Source organism: Parasteatoda tepidariorum, chromosome 6 (genome assembly GCF_043381705.1).
Source record: "Parasteatoda tepidariorum isolate YZ-2023 chromosome 6, CAS_Ptep_4.0, whole genome shotgun sequence".
Lineage (NCBI taxonomy): Eukaryota > Metazoa > Arthropoda > Arachnida > Araneae > Theridiidae > Parasteatoda > Parasteatoda tepidariorum.
Window position 1 is genome coordinate 25483864 of NC_092209.1, and position 18790 is coordinate 25502653.

The 18790-nt window shown below is 26.9% G+C and overlaps 1 protein-coding gene across 1 annotated transcript in view; it reads left to right on the forward strand.

The window, feature by feature from the left end:
- Positions 1-1647: 1647 nt before the first annotated feature.
- The window catches only part of LOC107440431 (SEC14-like protein 2), a 24145-nt gene continuing 7002 nt past the window's right edge, over positions 1648-18790 (forward strand). The window contains exons 1-11 of the mRNA XM_016053347.3: positions 1648-1878; positions 4231-4300; positions 7266-7309; positions 9010-9072; positions 9145-9238; positions 9415-9509; positions 10405-10483; positions 11527-11607; positions 11697-11783; positions 15502-15596; positions 17816-18116. Coding sequence (XP_015908833.1) covers positions 1822-1878; positions 4231-4300; positions 7266-7309; positions 9010-9072; positions 9145-9238; positions 9415-9509; positions 10405-10483; positions 11527-11607; positions 11697-11783; positions 15502-15596; positions 17816-18116 — 1066 coding nt within the window. The 5' untranslated portion in view covers positions 1648-1821. The remainder of the gene's footprint in view (positions 1879-4230; positions 4301-7265; positions 7310-9009; positions 9073-9144; positions 9239-9414; positions 9510-10404; positions 10484-11526; positions 11608-11696; positions 11784-15501; positions 15597-17815; positions 18117-18790) is intronic.

The window sequence follows — 18790 nt, forward strand, 5'->3', positions numbered from 1 at the left end:
AAAAAAAAAAAAATTCAAATATTTTTAACATTCTTATTTTGTTGAACAAAAATTTGAACTATTTTAGCATTTAAATCTTAATTTTTATCATTTTTAATGACTTCCTGGTGATTATCAATTTTAACAGGAACTTTAAAATAAAAATCAGTATTAAAGAAGTGAGTTTAAAATTTAAATATAAAAACAATATTTATAAACTTCATGAACAAGGAAATTTCTTATACGTAGGGAAATATGCAAACATTCTTTTTTAGCTCAAAGAAGAAATATTTGGAATTTTTTCGCTCAGTTCTTACAGCAAAGTAAGTTAGACTGATTAAAAATGACTATTTCCCCCAAAATAATCAAGCAAAATTGATGGAAAGGAGAATTTACCTCGGACTGAGAAGCTATAAGAAGAAAAATATAAAACAAATAATAAAACGCGCTGTCATACAATCGTGGGAGAGATGACATCACGTTCAGAATGACGTTTTAGCTGACGTACACTAGCAACAGCATTAAATTGCATTGTCAATGAAAATCTCATGACAAGGTAGATTTCAGCTGAGCATACGAAACGCTGCAAACGGAAACCTTATAATTATGTAGATTTAGGATGATTTTCATCTTAGAACTAGCGTTATTCAAGGTTTTTTTTCCACGTGAAAACCCTAAGACAACCTCGGTTTAAGGTTGTTTTCCAAGGTTTTGGATTAGGGTAATGTGCGTAGAATAGAGCAGATTGTCGCAGACCTCGTTTTAAGGTTAGAGGGTTTACATATAAACCGTATAAAAACCCTTTTTAGGTTTACATAAAAAGGTTTTTGTTGGGTGAAAAAAACCTTATATTGCTATCTGGGATAGAAACAACTAAGAAACACTTGCGCATTCGTGTTCGACTTTGTACCGTAAGGAAATCAGGTCGTTCAGAAAAAATTGCAGAGCGATCAAATACTCAGCCTTTGCCTCGGGCAATCGATCTACCTTCGCCAACTTACCGGCACAAACCGTGGTGGGTGAAGATACTGTCCACCAAACAGTCTGGTTGGCACCACTGATTACAGCATTGCAATCACCTTTTTAATGAGCATTCGCACCTCATGCGAAAAAATAAAATATGCCAATTATTATTTATGAAGAGAACTTTGCTGAGCTAGTTTCTCGCGAGGAAATAATGTATTATTCTCGCTCTCATTTCCGAATTCGTACATGCAACTTCTTCGCATGCACTGTGAATGGGCACAATTTTTGCTAAATGTAGTTCATGCACTGACGATAGCCCTCAAGGAAAATAAGAACTTAATTGGTGAAAAATATTTTTCCCTGAAAAAACTCACAATCAGGTTATCGATTTTTCTCTGCGATGAACAGAAGTGCGTAAACTGCATTCAATTAGAGTAACCCATTTCTCTGAAATGATTTGTGCAGGTGAAACAGTACAGTAGATTAGTAGAAGGATGATATTAAAATTTCTTATTTTCGGAAAGATATCACTGCATATAATTTAAGGAACTCTGAACCAGAGTGTGAGTGTGCAGCATGGATCGTAAAATCGAGAAACCATCTCTGAAAAGAAACCTGCATATGTTTTGTTTAGTAAAAACGACACTTCAGTAAAAATCATGAAACATATCTTTAAGAAGAATGTCCCTTAAATATCAATATCAAAAATTGCGCAGCTCAGGAGTAAGAGACTAAACTTGTTACTAATTTGAGGTCACCATCGCTGGTTTCATTTTTGAGCTGTCTGCTGAAATAAATATCTATTTCAAATTAATCAAATTAAAATACATTTAACCTTTAAGTATCTCCTGAAAGTTTGAAATTATAATAGCAAACATGACTACTGGTCACGTAGGAGATCTGAGTGAAGAGCAGTTAAATGCATTAGATAGTGTAAGTTCTCTCTTTATTTTTCTTATGTTTAGTTTTATTAATGGAAACATTATTTTTTAACCTAAGTTGGTCTCGATTGGTTAATTTACAATTTAGTTATTCATACAAGAGGTGAATTTTTTTCGTTTACGATTAAATTCTTTGCTAATTTAAAGCTGTATTAGGTTGTGTAACAGTGGCCGGTGTTTATCGGATTTTAGTACGAACAATACATTTGCAATAATAACAAAGATTTTATTAATCTAATATACTCATGTTTTTTGGTGAAACTTTATGTTTTATAAAAACCTGTATATTACTTACTAAATAAGCTTAAATTCTTTTCATTTATCATTAGGTTACTATAGCTTAGTTTAACTTCAGAATTTTACGTGAACTATTCTATTTTGGGGGGAAAGATGTAAAAAAAATCTATTTTATTACTACCCATTGTCACAACATACCCTATATAATTACTATAACTAGAATTATAACAATAAGAAAAATGATTACAAATTTATTATTGAATGGATCACAAGTTGCTGATGTAGAAGTTTTTACCTGTGAGAATTGAAATAAGATAGTTCAATTATACATACCCCTGCAATTTACAAATTAACCCATTCAGTCATATGTTTGATCTCAGGAATGACAGATCGATAAGAATTCCGCATCTGGCTGGCACCGACCATAGTGCTGATGAAAAATATCCTCTGTGGTAGATGAGTCATGGGTTAGAGTCCTCTTGCCGTGAGGTTGACAGTGGAAGGTTTTCATGGTTTCTTTCCATGTAATGCAAATGCTGGTTTGTTCCGTCAAAGAGTCTTCTATGAAGGCAAATGTCTCCTAATACTTGATCCTGGAATTCCCTTGTCTTCTGGATTGGGATTAAAATTACAAGGTTACAAAGTTGAACTTTGGAAGCTTAGACACAAAATGGGTTCAACGACGGTTATAAAATAAAATTAATATAACCTACTGGAGGCAATATAGTTTGAATTTCTTATGAAAATGTACTATTCACAAAATGCGTAAACTAATTTTTCAGCATTTTTGTTTTTAGTAGGAAATTCCTCCTTCTTAAAGCTTCAATTCTTTTGAAGTTTTACTAGTATTGAAACTAATATTTTTATACTTGATTTGTAATAGTTACAGTTTCAGCTGATTATGGTTTTTGTTGCACGATGGTTTGCCCTGATTATGGTTTTTGTTTTTATATTTCATTGATAATTCACACTTAAGATTTTATTACTTGTCTTAAACAAAAGAATGTCTTAATTATTATAAACGCACTGCAAAAAGATATTTATAAATTATTAGCATAGAAAAGTTTGGTCAATTATATTGATGGTCTAGGTCATACTTTGTTATGATCAAAACGAGAACAGTGCGTCCTAGCTAGTTAAAGGGGGGAAAAAATACTTTTTTTACACTCTTAAATTGAAAAAAATAAGGTATAAAATAAATTAAAAAGATAAAAAAGCATTAAAAATTTCATTAAAAAAGAAAAAAAATTACATTAAAAGAGTGAAATTTTTCTTCTATAAATGAGATTTTTCTTGGCCTAAAAAGTGTTTATAAAGCAAACGTTTATTAAAAATAATGCTGTTATTTAAGAATAAGTAATTATTTATGTGCAGTAAGAAATATTGAAGTTAATTTTTCTTCCAAGAAAGTTGAAAGCTTGCTGTAATTTAATTTTATGTTATATTATGCAAAACTTTAAATGTTTTTTCGCAAATGTCAAAATATTATTTATAGTACTATGTTCTTACGTTTAAAACAACTTGATATTGTTCTTATTGCATTAAAGAATTATTCTTTTATTTTTAATTTTAAAAATTTTTTCTGCTGCCTTCTCCAAATAACACTTATTTACTCCTACTCTCTGTAGGCATGTCTTGGGTTTAAAATAGTTATTATCAATCACTTAAATTTTCTTTTCTGTTCGGTTGTTAATAATTCTATAATTTTCAAGAAGTTTTTAATTTTATTTTGCCTAACATCAGTTTAAAGAAAAGTGTTTCTGATCTGAAACAATTAGAATTGATTGTAATTTATTTTTGTAGGGATAAAACACAGTGATTTGATCAAGGCATTTAATGAATAAGATTACTGCAATCAGTTTTATGATAGTGATTCCAATCAATAAGTCAATTCAGTGAATTATATTATTGCTTTAAGTTATTGAATCAATACAAAACACTATTGTAGTGGTATTTGTATTAAATAATTCTTGTTGTGAAAATACTACGAAAATAAGTCTCCATTTTATTGTTAAATTAATTAAAATAAATGTATCAAGTTCTTTATTTTTATTTCATAGTATTTAAACTGAATTCGTAAAAAATAATTGAATATTCATGTTTTTAGTTCCGTTCTTCTGTAGAAGACATTTTGCGTCCAGAGCATGATGATTACTTTTGTGCCAGGTGGCTACGTGGTAAAGATACCATNTTTAAAAATAATAATTATTACATATTCATTAACATTTATAATATTGTTAAATTTGAACATAACATCCTTGAATGAACATGACAGAACTTGCTCTTCAGTTTCTGTCAAAATTACCCGATGTCCTATAAAATATATTTTTATGTGTTAAATCGTTTGATTAATTCATTAGAAGAAAAATAATAATTTACCAGCACGTTTCATGTGTTTCTTGTGAATTCTATTAGAGATAGTATTTCTGTGGATTTTGTACTTCCGAGAAACTTCTGTAATCGACATACCACCAGCAACTGCTTGCAAACATTGTTGCAGCTTTTCTTTTTACAACGTCTGACAATTTTTTTTGTCGAAAAAAAAAACGAATGAAACTTTGCACAAAATAGCCCCACAGTGCATTTTTTTTCATTTTCCGTTTATTTGTTATTAATTTTAAAATTTTTTTAACGCTAACATGATATAATTGCTTATTAATGTATAAATAAAAAATTTTGCACTTACGACAATTGTTTTATCAACGTCTTTGCATTTCACAGCTAAAGTTTCCACGCACACTTTTCGACATCCGACGTCCTTGGAAAATTGTTGACATTGGATGAACGAAACACACTCTGAGATTGTTTTAAAATTTGAAAAAATGTTTGTAGTAATAGAAGAGACTTCTATCTTCAAATTACACACATTTTTAACGTGAAATAAACATAATACTGAATAGCAGCACTTGAAAAATGCCGCAGTCGAATTTGCACAAAGTAGCCCCCGCTGCACAAAGTATGACGGTAATTAAAATAAAATTTAAAAAATTAGTATGAAAAGTTAAAGTTTTAACTTTATTTCCATTTATTTATTTTAACTTCCAAATGCCTTTATGCCTATCCAGTGTTATCAAAATTTCTTATATGGTTGAGTAAATTACATTCCTCAATATTTTGTTGAGTGAAATTCAAAAAAGAGGTTAATTTTTAAAAGCAGAAATTTATCTGTATCAGATACATTATGTTTAATTAGAATATATCCCATTAATTCTCGAAAAAAAAGGAGGATACTGTTGAATATAGTCAGGGGCGTGCATAGGATTTTAGCGACCTTGGCCAAAACATAAGGGCCTTTTGTCCTGGTTAAAAAAATCATGCTTTTTTTATTATTTTTTTAACGAAGTATATATTAAAATTTTATTATTTTTTTAAATTTCAATCACATTTTTAAAAAAATTGTTTTCTTGTTTAATGATCGAGACTCTGATGAAATGTTTAAATAATGTAACTAAGATTCTTAATACCACTAATGATAAAAGGGTTATATGTAAAATTAATATAAAAATTAAGGGGGTAATATTATGTAAGAGGGTAATGTTATATTAAAGGGTAATATTATTTAGTTAATACTAACTAATTACTGAATAAATATAGTAAGTTATTACTTTTTTTTATCAAACTAAAGAGATTAATGAATCACAAACACAGAGAACTAACTTGTCAAAAAGTAAATTAATTTAGATCAAAAAAACATTTTCAATAATAAATTATTCCTAGTAGAGCAAGTCTTTATTCTTTATTTTCAAGAAGTAAATATTTAATAAGTTTTAAAATTATTTGTATTGAAATAAATGTGTAAAAATTTAAATGGGTATAATTGAAATATATTTATTGATAATAAAACAGCAAATTATTTACACACTACAATGAGCACATTAAAATATGAATACGACATGAAATAAATAATGAAAAATTATAATTTGAAAGTTAAATTATCTACATTTAAACTCTTAAAAAAGTGATAATATTTTGTTTCTTAATTTATTAACTTATTTCTTGATTCTATGAATGAAACAATCGTTATAAATGAGATTTGATGTCAATTATCAGAGCTTTAAGTATTAATATATTGGTAAATGGAGTATATAAATAATTTTTTTTAGATAAATCTATGATTTAAAAAAAATCAGGTGATTTCAAATAAATGATTTTTTTAAATTAAATATTTTTAACCCTGTTTTTTATTTTTCTTGATATAATTTATGTTGTAGTTATTGCCCTCCTCATACACTCACAAATCGGCAATAGTTGAAATTTTTAATGCAATTAATTTCTATGACATAAAAGTTGTTAAAAAATTGCAGTCCTGATGTGGAGGAACATTAGCTAAAATGAAATTAGACACATTTGGAAATATAAAGTATAATAACTCGTATGAATTATTATACATCCAAAGAATAGTAAAAATGCATTCAAGAATTAGCAAATGTAAAGAAAAACTTGTAATAAAGCTATATCAGTCCAACTCGCTCACCCCTAAGTACGGCCGTGTGTATAGTTGAATCTGAACTATGTAGAGCGTAATAGATACCCTTAAAAATCAGAAATCGGGTCCAAAAAACTCTAAAAAGTAGTGATCATGGAAAATATTTTTCAAAGGTTGTTTTAATAGTATGTCTCTTATTTAAATTTATCAAATATTTTATAAAATTTTAAAAAAAATTCATGTTATTTTATTATTTTTATTTTTTTAAATAAGTTTTAAAGAATAATTTTTTCTTGGTAATAAAATATTTTATACTATGTTTTTCTAGGGATTACTGTTTATTTCTAGGGAGAATTCTGCAGTATTTAAATGGAAAATAAATGGCCCTAACCTAAATCCAAAAGGATTATTTCTGTTCCCTTTAAAAGTTTTTAGAAATAAAATTTCTATGAAATATGTATCTAGGCATGTTGTGGCAAACTCTGGTATATAGCTATCTCTTTCTATATTGCTAAACTGTAATAATATTCCTCACAGAAAATTATTGTTTTCCATTATTTTAGAATTTATTAAATAACTATTATGTTATATATAACTATGTACATAATTATAATAAATTATATCAGAAACACTAATTTTTTAATAGTTTAATGAATGTTTTTAATAAATGTATCGACTTTATGCTTATTAAAATTTTTTAAATGTTTTCATTTTAGCTAGAAAATTTAATGCAACAGATGCTGTCCAAATGTTAAGAACTGTAAGTTACTCGTTATTTTTGAAGTCTTCTTCCCTATTAAATGAAAATAATTTACAGTTAACTCTTTAAATATATGTGAATCTGTAACAATGTTTTAAATAATGTTGATTTTTTTAAGTAATGTAATGTTTGTTTTTAAGCCTATGTTTTCCTACATTTTTAAAAAAAATCCTTATGGGTAAAATCATAATTTTTGATCCTAGTGGATCATCTGCAATTTTACTAATATTTTTTGCACTTTGATTTTCGGTGTAAAAACTTTTGTATCATTGTTGTTAAAAAAAAGCATTTAATATATGCAACTTTAATATTTTTCAAAAATAAACTTTTACTATTAAACTTTTTACTTGTTTGTTATTGGAAGGTTCTATAAGAAAGCTAAAGCCCCGCATAGGACTGATCGTTAAGACTTGGTTCCCAGCAGATCACCGGAGTCAAGCATCACTGGCTGCGGTCAGTGTGCGGGTGGGTGACCACTTGGATCAGTGTGTGTAAGGACCGAGGGTGTGCGGTATTGATCCTCGTTAAACTGTTCTACCGTAAAGTGCTCGACTTCGCGTGCAGTTCGTCGGGCTACCGAAGGGGGGGTGCCATCCCCTCTGCAGAAGATCAAAATTGTGATGGCATGATCTTCAGATCATCCTCAGGGATGTTTCCCAGACCGTCGCCAATAGCCCATTGTGTAGCTCTAGTCCGACGTAAATGAACAACAACAACAACAATAAGAAAGCTAAATATTCAGTATCGAGCTAAAGGAATTTTTTTTTTCTAAATCTTTCGTTTTTTCAACTAAACCTTTTTCTTTAAATTTATGTCAAATGTATCACTATTTAAAATGTATACAATAAATTTAATATTTAGTTGAGTGTAAAATATAAATTTATGAACTTGACTTCACTGAGCAGATAGCTTTCATTTTGTTATACTAGTTATTATTATTATTAAAGTTAATATGTTTATAAACTATAGTTAATGTGTTTAGCCTTATTTAAAATTAGCAATTTTTATTTAATTAAATTTTTTATCGTTTCTGAATTAGTGACATAGTAATAGTAATTAGTAACACTTGAATAATTTCATAATTTTTGAGGAAACTTTTATTAATGACTGTTTAATGATATTTTTTTAAAGAATCATCATGAATTTCTAACTTTTTATAATTTTATGAATCTTGTATTTAGAAAATGCAAATTAAGGAATGGAATAAAAAATTCCTTTCAAAATATTAGTGTTAAAAACTTTTGTTGAAAATACAGTTCTATTCCATTTATAATGAAAATAACTCAATTGTTATCATTTAAAAAAAATTTTTTTTTCCTTAATGGTTACAAAGTTTCTTACTGAAATCTAAAATATAAATTAAAGAACATACTTTAAATGAGCATTACGAGATTTTTTTCTTCATACTTTCATTTCTAATTATTAGACATGATTAAGTTGTAGTTCAAGAAACCATGTTCCAAACAGTGCTTTAAAATATTTTTTTAAACAAAAATTTTATTTTAAGAAGAAAAAAATTATTGAGAATTTCATTGAATTTTGTCCAATGATTAAGTACATCAGATTACTATTATTATTTTTATTTTGTAAATTAACTCGCAATAGTTGTTTCCTTAAGAATATTATGAAGCTCATTTTAGCTCTGATGTTTCAGTAAAATTAATATATTTCTCATGGGGATATTTTGTTTTATTTTGTAGAGCTTACAGTGGCGTAAACAGATAGGTGCAGAGAATTTAATTGATGATTATGAACCGCATGAGGTATGTTGAGCAATTGTTTTTGTCTGTTGATTTGTTTAATTGTGTAAACCTTGTCTAATTTCATTTTTTTAGGTTCTGAAAAAATATTTCCCTGGGGGATTAGTGGGACATGATAAAGAAGGCTGCCCTGTTTGGATAATACCATTTGGGCATATGGATATAAAAGGTATATCTTAATTCAAAATGTCAAGTTCTTTTGAAATTATTATATGCAGAAAATTTTTTTTCTCCTATCTTTTTAAAATTAATAATGCCAGAATAATATATGTTATATTATGATGCCATATGTAGATTAAAATTCTTATGATGCTATGATAAATATTGAAAAAAAAATTTCAATAGGTATGTTCTATTCTGTGAAAAAGTCTGAGTTTATTAAATATGTGGTTAAACTCATGGAAATTAGTGAGCAAGACATGAGAGACCAAAGTGAGGAAGTAAGTTTCTATAAATTTAGGTTTTACTTAAATATTTATTAGCTTAATTTTGTTCATTTAAATCCTTTACTCTTTTTTTATGCAAGCTTCTTATGTGTTTTTTTTTTTATCCTCTTCATTAGTTTAGATATATTTATCTTCTTTTTAAGTAATAAAGAATAATTTTATTTTTCTCTCTGTATTTGTACCAATTTTTTTTTTGTCTGTATGTCAATATATTTTTTTTACTACAAAATTCTGGAGTTTGTGTATATTGGCCCTAAATTCTATATTAAAATTTCGAAAATCAAGATTATTTTTTGAATGAAAAAAAAATCAAAATCATCCACTATTCTATGGTATCAATGACTGAATTTTGAATTTTTAAATTAATATCTATCTACTTTTCTTCATTAAAATGCGATTCAAACATAGCAAAAACGATGATTCATCAAAACATGTCAAACATATATTTTTTGTGATTAATTTATTTATTGTACTAATTTTATAAGCATGACAAGCTTCTAATCAATTTTTCGTAGTTTTAATTTTTTGCTCTAAGAATCTCATGTTTACAAATTTCTTTATAATATAGAAATAAATGTAATCGACTACATTACATATTTAACATTCCCTTTTTTTTATTACATTACATATTTAATAGGTAAATTCTTAATATCACACGGAATTTTAGTTTAAATTGCTTTATTATTTTTTTAAAATTCTGTTTGCACTTGTTTTTAATGTAATAAATTTATATATTTTTTGTTTAGTAGTACTTAATGTTTTTAGAAATCGTTCAGATAATGAATAGTGATTACTTTTATGTACTGTAATAACATGTATATATGTATTATTATTAATTATTTAAATTTTTTAAAACATAATGATTTATAATTTTTCCTTTTCATCTCAGTTAGGGAAGAAAATAGAAATGCACAGCATCGTATTTGACATGGATTGTTTCACAATGAAACAAGTTGCATGGAAGCCAGGTGAGTTTTATTTTCTCTAATGCAAAACAGTTTCCTAAAACAGTGGTCAACCATTGGTTTTTCTTTACTTTATATTTATGTAACAATTTTAACTCTGATTTAAAACAATTAGCATATCGGTGAGCTTTTTGATCTGAACACGGCTCAAAAAGTATGTTAGGAAAATTGATACAGCTTTGAAATGCATATCTAAGAAAATAGACTCTGCTCAAAATGTGTGTTTAATAAAGTGGACAGAGTTTAAAATGCATATTCCGAGAAAGTGGACAGAGCAAAAAATGTGCCTTTTCAATGTTTGTCCCAAATTAAATAACTAAGAGAAGAATTTCATGCTTGCTTTTCTTTACTTATTGAAACACTGAGCACAATCATTATGGGGCTAAGTCCTGTATTTCGTCGTCCAGGTGGCTGGGTATGTTACAGGTGCAACATTTTATAAGAATTCTTCATAATCAGAACTCTAAACAATAAAGTGAGTTTTCAAATTTTAAATTCCTACAACGTAAATTTACTTCCACTATTATAAAATTATTGAATCTGTGGCAAACTTTGTAAAAACAACAGTTGACTTTAAAAACCCTTTTTTCCCCCTCTCTTTTTTTTTTTTTTTAAGAAAGAATAATTTAGGAAAATATACTTAGTGATTCATGCAAATGGACAATGTCATATTCTGAATTTATATGGATTCATTAAATGAACAAACTTTTATTATTTATTTAATTATTCTTTTGTGCTCTTTTCATTGTTCTTTAAGAAAGAACAATGATGATAAAAGAAGTTTGAAACACTGTATCAAATGCCATTTTCTTAAACATGCATTTCAAGCAAAAAAAGAATTGAAAAAGCCAATCTTCTTATAGGATGCATAGCTTCTAGTATGACTTTCCGAACCTTTATCCCATCAAGCGTTTGCTTAGGCGTTTTCTGAACTTTAGCTACAGACTTTTTTGCTTAAAAAACCAATTTTGCTCATTTTAATCAATGGATAAAATCTAATTTATACTCTTCTTACATTAATTTTTAATCAACTTTTTTGTTTTCAGCTGTGGATATGGTCACCCAACTTGTTAAAGTATTTGAAGATAATTATCCTGAACGACTGAAAAAGGCCTACGTTATAAATGGTTTGTTATTATTTTGTAAAACTATATTTTATCTAAGAAATAGTTTTGAAATCAAATCATACTTATTTTTTTTAAAAATTCAACTCTAGCACCTGCCTTCTTTCCTATGGCCTATGCACTGATTAAACCATTCTTGAGTGAGGAGACTGCTAAGAAGATTCATGTTTATGTTAAAGGTATGGAATAATTTAAAACAGACTTTGCTCTTTTGAATGAAATGATAATTGTTATATTTTCTTGAGTGTTCAAAATACTGTATGCCTCAGTGTATAAGCTGACCCCCTATTTTTAAATATGTGATATAAAATGTTTGGTATATCCGGTGTATAAGTAGGTTGTTGAAAAAAACAAAAAAACAAATATGGACATTTTTAAAATTAAAAACTTACAAAAAATTTATTCTATAAAATTGTCTCAAGTAAAAATTATTTCGCATAAAAAATGCTTACAAAAACAAGAAACTTCCGTACATTATGTGTCAAATTATACTAGACTTTTTGCAAAATGTGGATTTAAATGTTATTGTAAAATCTATCAAAAAGTATGAAATTTTGAATTCTTCGGATGGGGGTGTAGACTATTTTTTGTGGGACAGCAGATGGATGTGGGATGATGTAGTATCCATTGCAGAGTGGGATCTATATGACAACACTGCTGACATTATTGAACCCGGCTCAGATCTTGTTCTGGAATTTTTAAATTTGCAGCTTTATGGTTTGTTTCAATAAGATGGACTCTTGCTGAATACCTTTATGATTTTGATATTGCAGACAACATATGTTTACTGACCAACACCCTTCAAGACATGCAGACAAACATTTTAAACAAAGAGGCAAAGAAAATGGGGCTTATTATCAACCAAAATTAAACTGAAATTTTGAAAAATTAATCCTAAACGATTAAGTGACTTGTTCTTAGAAAACAATAAACTATAGGAGTTAAGCAGTTTTAAGTATCTTGGAAGTGTAATTTTACAACAAAGGAGGAACTGATGAAGCTGCGCTTAATAGATTACGCAAAGTCCGAAGCAATTATGCTATTCTTAATAAATTCTAGAGAAACAAAAACGCAACAAATTCAACAAAAATTAGTATTTTCAATACTAATGTTGAATCTGTCTTACTATATGAATCTGAGACATGGCACTGCAATAAAAATAATATGAAAAACCATCAAGTATTTAATAACAACTGTTTCAAAAGAATCTTCTGTATCTAGTGGCTCTATAAAATTTGTGATGCAGAAATTGATCTGGAAATTTTAAAAAAAAAGTTAATGGAAATGGTCATGTTCAACGTAAACCTGAGAAATTTAAAGTAAATCTAGTTTTTATTTGAAACCCTCAAGGCAATTGAAAAAGAGGAATATTTGGCGCAGGATGATTGTAAATGAATTGAAAACAATAAGAAAGGCATAAAGAGAGGCAAAATATCTGGCACAAATAGAGTAAGAGGGAAAACTATGATAGAATCCTTTTGCTCCAATTCGGAGTGAAAAAGATTATGTATGTTTTAAAAGTTTGAATAGGGCTGGGATAGCCAGGTTGATAGGGCACTGAGCCCATGTCCAAGAGGTCATGGGTTTGATCCCTGCTTGCCAAAGACTCTTCGTGTAGTAAATAGTGACTGATGCACGTTAAATCTATAAAGTCACTAAGTCCTCCATGTTCCCATAACAAATCATACCTCTGGGGGTACTTTTTCAGGAGTTTCCTTCTTTTCTGGATTGATTCAAAATTACAAGGCTACACAGTTGAACATTAGTATTCATAAACCCGAAATTGGATCAACTGTTCAAAGACGAATATGAAATTAGAAAAAAATATTTGAATAAATTATCTTAACTTTTCTTATTCTTAATTTTTTTATTCTTAACTTTTTCTTCCTAAATTAATTCTTAACTTTCTCTTTTAAGGTATTGTTTCGAAAAAAACTTTATATATAAAGAAAATTTGATAACTAATATCTATTTTTATGATTAACATTATAAACATAATGTAATAAACATTTTTGAAATCCTGCATTTTCTTTCATCTTTGAGCTATAATATATTGCTCATTTGCAACATTCAATGAATGTGAAAGTAATACTTTTTTACTTCATTGTGGAAGCTTGAAACAGGTTTAATGAATTACGATTGATAAGCAAATAATAACCTTCCTTTCACTATAAATAAGATGAATATAAAATCTTCCTAAACATTAACCACAAACTCAGTTCAGCTGAATTTACTCTCTTGAGTTCTGAACGAGTTTTTTTCTACTAGTAAAAAAAATGTAACCCTGCAAGGAAATTTTTACAAAACAGTTATTTTTGTTCAATTGCATGAGTTTTATTATGTTTTTTGAAGATAGTATAAGTAGATTAGTGCATGTTTTACTTGAATATCCTTGTATGTATATTGCCATAGGAATTTTATTAAGTTTATGATTTTATTGTTGCTGCTTTTATTTTAATTAATTGCAAATTTTATTTTTGTAGCTTTTTAGCTTTTTGTTTGATTCACTTTTTCTGGAAGAAAAAAAAATCCACATAGTTAACTGTCTTTTTATTACATGTTCAAATATTAAAAAGGTAAGAATATCATTTTTAGAAATCTCTCGTGTTTAAAATTTAATCATATAAAGAAGATTATATTAAATATTTAAGTTATCAACCTTACTTAACATTTAAAAAATAATTTATTTAATAACTTTTAAATAAAAATTACGGTGCTATTTTTTTTGTATATTTTTTATTTGATTATTGATCTTTTATATGATTAATATTACATGATTGGTATTGTATTAATTATTGATCATATATATTTTTACTTTTTGTGTTAATTAAAAACTCTTTCATTTAGTAATCTGAAATAAGTTTATACCATAGTATTAGCCTGTGTTTATAACACAATAATTTTTTTTTAAATAAATTAAGTTCATAAATAAAATTTGCTTTTTCAGCACATTAAATTTCAACTCAATAGGTGAATTTTTCCAGAATGCAGATCGGTCTACATAGTATTTTTTATTATTTAATAATTATCAAATTTTTTTTATTCTATTGTTCATTGTTTTCTTTACCCATTTATGATTATGCCTTCATATTTTAATGTTTCTAAATCTTACAGTTTTTGGACAGCAGAACAATTTATATAACTTTTAGGTGAACTCTTAGAACAGTGGTGATGGCTCCCTTGATTTATTAATATAGTGAGAGACTGTGCTTAAAACATTTATTGTTATAGTTCCTTTGTTTGCAATGGAAATCCGTTCTTCACGTTTAGAAAATATAAAATTTTCATTTTTATTAATAGGTGAAGTAAATCAGTTTTCACTTATCATAACGCTTATAACTTAATTTAAACTTACATTTAAGTACACCCTTAATTTGCACTTACATTTGCACAAATCACATATGCACATAAGTATGTAATACGAACATAAGTATGCACATAGTCAAGTTGTATAATTTAAGAATTCAAATACATGTAGTAATCGAAGTCACCCTTTTATTTTCTAAGACAATAAAAAGATCAATAGTGTTCTTGAGCTATAAATTTGAAATTTAAAAAAAATGTGTTAAAATTTTTTTATTGCTATTATTTAAAATTTATATTATTTACTTAAATGCCATTTAAATTTACATTTTTCTTGTTGTTTAAGAGATTCATAAGAGCACTTGCTTAATATCTATTCAGAGATTTAAAACTTAATTTTCAGAATGTTTTGTTGTCAAGACAATTTCAATTGTTTATTTATTTTTTAAAGTTTTCTAATTAAGAAAGGAAAAAATCTAAATTATTAAACGTTTAAAGGAATTCAACTGTAGTCATTGGCAGCAAAAAATTAATCATTTACTGAAATTAAAGTAAAGAAAATGTAAAAAGTGCAAATTATTGTATTATATTTAGAAACTTGGAAAAGTGCTGTATTTGAAGATATTGATCCCAGTGAGCTGCCTACACAGTGGGGAGGAACTAAATCTGATCCTGAAGATAAACCTCTTGTAAGTTAAAATGATGTTTGCTTTATTGGAATTTAAAAGAAAAGAAAAATTTTAAAAATAAGTTCTTAGTTACCATAAACTGTAATTGCTTGTTTTCAGACTGTATGGAGACTAATTTCCTTTTTTAAATTTCAAATATTCCATTATACCTTTCATTTAGAAGTGTATGAAAATTTTCAACTGAAATCAAAAAATTTTAACAATATTTTTTTGTGTATAATTTTTATCTACTTTATATGTGTAAATTTTACAGTACATATCAACTGAAATTAAAAATTTTTGACAATATGTTTTGTGTATCATTTTTATCTTTATATCTGCAAATTTTGCAGTGCATATCAACTGAAATAACAAATTTTTAGCAATATTTTTTGCTTATAATTTTTATCTTCTTTTATATGTGCAAATTTTACCGTGATTATCAACTGAAATAATAAATTTTTAACAATATGTTTTGTGTATAATTTTTATGTACTCCATATGTGCAAATTTTACCGTGCATATGTTATATTAAATCTAATTTTTACAATCTGCAGATTCAGTTTAACTCTCAAATCTTGAGAATCCTTAACTCATTGAGAATCCTTAAATCTTGAGAATCCTTAACTCATTGGAATAATTTGCCTCAAAGCTAAGCAATTATTTAAATTACATTGAAATTTTATTTTAGAAAATGTTAATATACTAAAATATTTTTGACAAAATCAGTTTTTGTTATTTGTTTTTCTGGGCATTAGTTGATTTCTGATAATTGGGATGTTACATTATCATGCACTACTTATGTTTAATACTATTATTCTTGTAAAAAAATACTGGAAGAAAATGAAAGTGTTTAATGAATTATTTTCGGAAATGAGGAATTTTTAGTTTCTTTTACGTTAATTTCAGAAATTGTTCTTTTTACCGGACAGTTGATTTATTTTTCTTGCAACTAATTTAGTGAAGGAAAGATAAATTTTAGCACTTAAGCATCAATACTTATTTCTCTAAAAAATCCTGTCAGAAAAATTAGTGATAGGACTTATTTTCCTGAAAAATGTTATAGATATTTACTCTAAATTTTTATTTTCTGTGGAGCAACATTTTTTTTCTAGTAGAAGTTTTTAACAAGGTAGAAAGGAAAAAAATCATTATTTTTATTGAAATTTCTTAATTGAATTATTAAAAATATATCAAAAATGAAAAACCTTTAAATTTATTATATTTCCAAGTAATTTTTAGGAAGTATAAGTTATGCATATATGATTTCATTTATATAACTATGAAATTAATAATTAATACTTTTATTTGCATGAAAGCTAAAACTGATCCTCTGTCTTTCTGCGTCAATTAATTTAACTTATATTACATAAATTACACATAGAGATATAAATTAATAAGTTGTAAGGTTAAAAATGATTTACCAAGTTTATAGCATTCATAAATTTTAAGCACTTTTAAATTCTACAATATAAAGACAAAGAAAAACTAACTAAAAACAAAAGCATTCTGACAGTAAATATAATTATAATACATGTAGGAAAGAGACATATTTTTATCAGCTATCTTTCTATTTTTGTAGTAGAAAGATTAGAAAATTTTATGTTTGTTAGTTATATCTGAAAATGTATTAGTTTGTTTTAAAAAAAACTTTATAATTATTTTATTACTTTCTGAAATATTTTACTTTGTTCTTATGACTTGAAATTTCTAAAAACATGTCAAGTTATCATAAATATTATTTTCTTTTACTTTCAGATCTGCTTCATTTTTTTCCAATAAAAAAATATAAATCAATTGATTTGAATCACTAATATCTAAACACCAACAAAATTTTTTTTTCATATTTAACTTATAAATTTAATTCATTTTGTTTTTAAATCAGTTCCATGTTGCTGTACAGCTTCTATTTCTAAACATCATACAATCTATCTATTCCTTTTTTATTTTAACTATTTACTTCTGATTTATCTTAATTATTTTTAATAAATTCTTAGCTTCAAATTCTTTAAGGTATGTAATTATCATGATATGAAGTCAAACTCCATTAAATGGAAATAAAATGTAAACAAATTATTTGTTTTAAGCAAAAATATATTTCCTTACTTCTATATATCTTTATTATATGTACTTTCTCGGAATTATTGTTTTAAATTTATATTTACTTCATTTCTGAATTTCTTATTATATTAAGAAAAACATATTTTAAAAAATGTATTCTCATTCATTTAAATTTCTAGGTAAATATGGGTGGCCAAGTTCCAGCTTCATATTATACAGCACCTAGCCGCCGATTATCAACTGATACAGATTTAACGAAAATTACAGTGGATAAGAAGTCAGTTTATCCTGTTGAATTGACTGTAACGGATGTCGGATCAACATTGCAGTGGGAATTTCAAACGGAAAATTATGATATTGGCTTTAGCGTGTGGTTTCGACCTGAAGGTGGAATTGCTGAGGAATTGATTCCTTTACAGCGTGTCAATTGTCATTTAGTGCCAGAAGATGGAATGATAGTGTGTGACAAACCAGGAAAATGTAAGTACCTAGGTTATTTTTGACCAGATGAAATTTTAAAACCAACATTTCTCATGTTTGAAGTTTGTAGACTGATTTCTCACTTAGGTTAAGTTTTAATGAAGAGACATCCTTATACTAATAGTTCCAAGATTTTTTTTAGATTTGTGATCATTTACACATCCTAAAATAAAAGAATGTTTATATATATATATATATACACTACCGGTCAAAAGTTTGCGAAAATTTTGAAATCTACAAAAAAAAGGTCTAAATTCAAATGTTCATAGAACAGCGAGAAATCATTCAAATTGCATGAAAATTTGATATGTTCTAAAGTGAACCCTCTACAGTTAGTTACATATGATCAAACTGCAATACTTTGTTTTTTGCGAACTGAATCCAGCTTTTCATCATGGGTTGTTTCTATGGTGAAAAAAGTTGTTAAGTTTGAACACTTGCCAAACTTGCAACAAAAAAAATTTGTGCTTTCTGTTAATAGAAAATAGTTATTTGAACCGTCCTATGCAAGCCCTCAAAATTTCAGATTGATTTGATTTTTTTTGACGAAGTCATAGAATTTTGAAAAACATGTGTACTTTTCTCGATTTTTGAGCATTCCACATATGCGGTCTTTTGGTCTATACATCTTCTACCAAAGAACTTTTTAATTTTAATGCTTTCTATATTTTCAA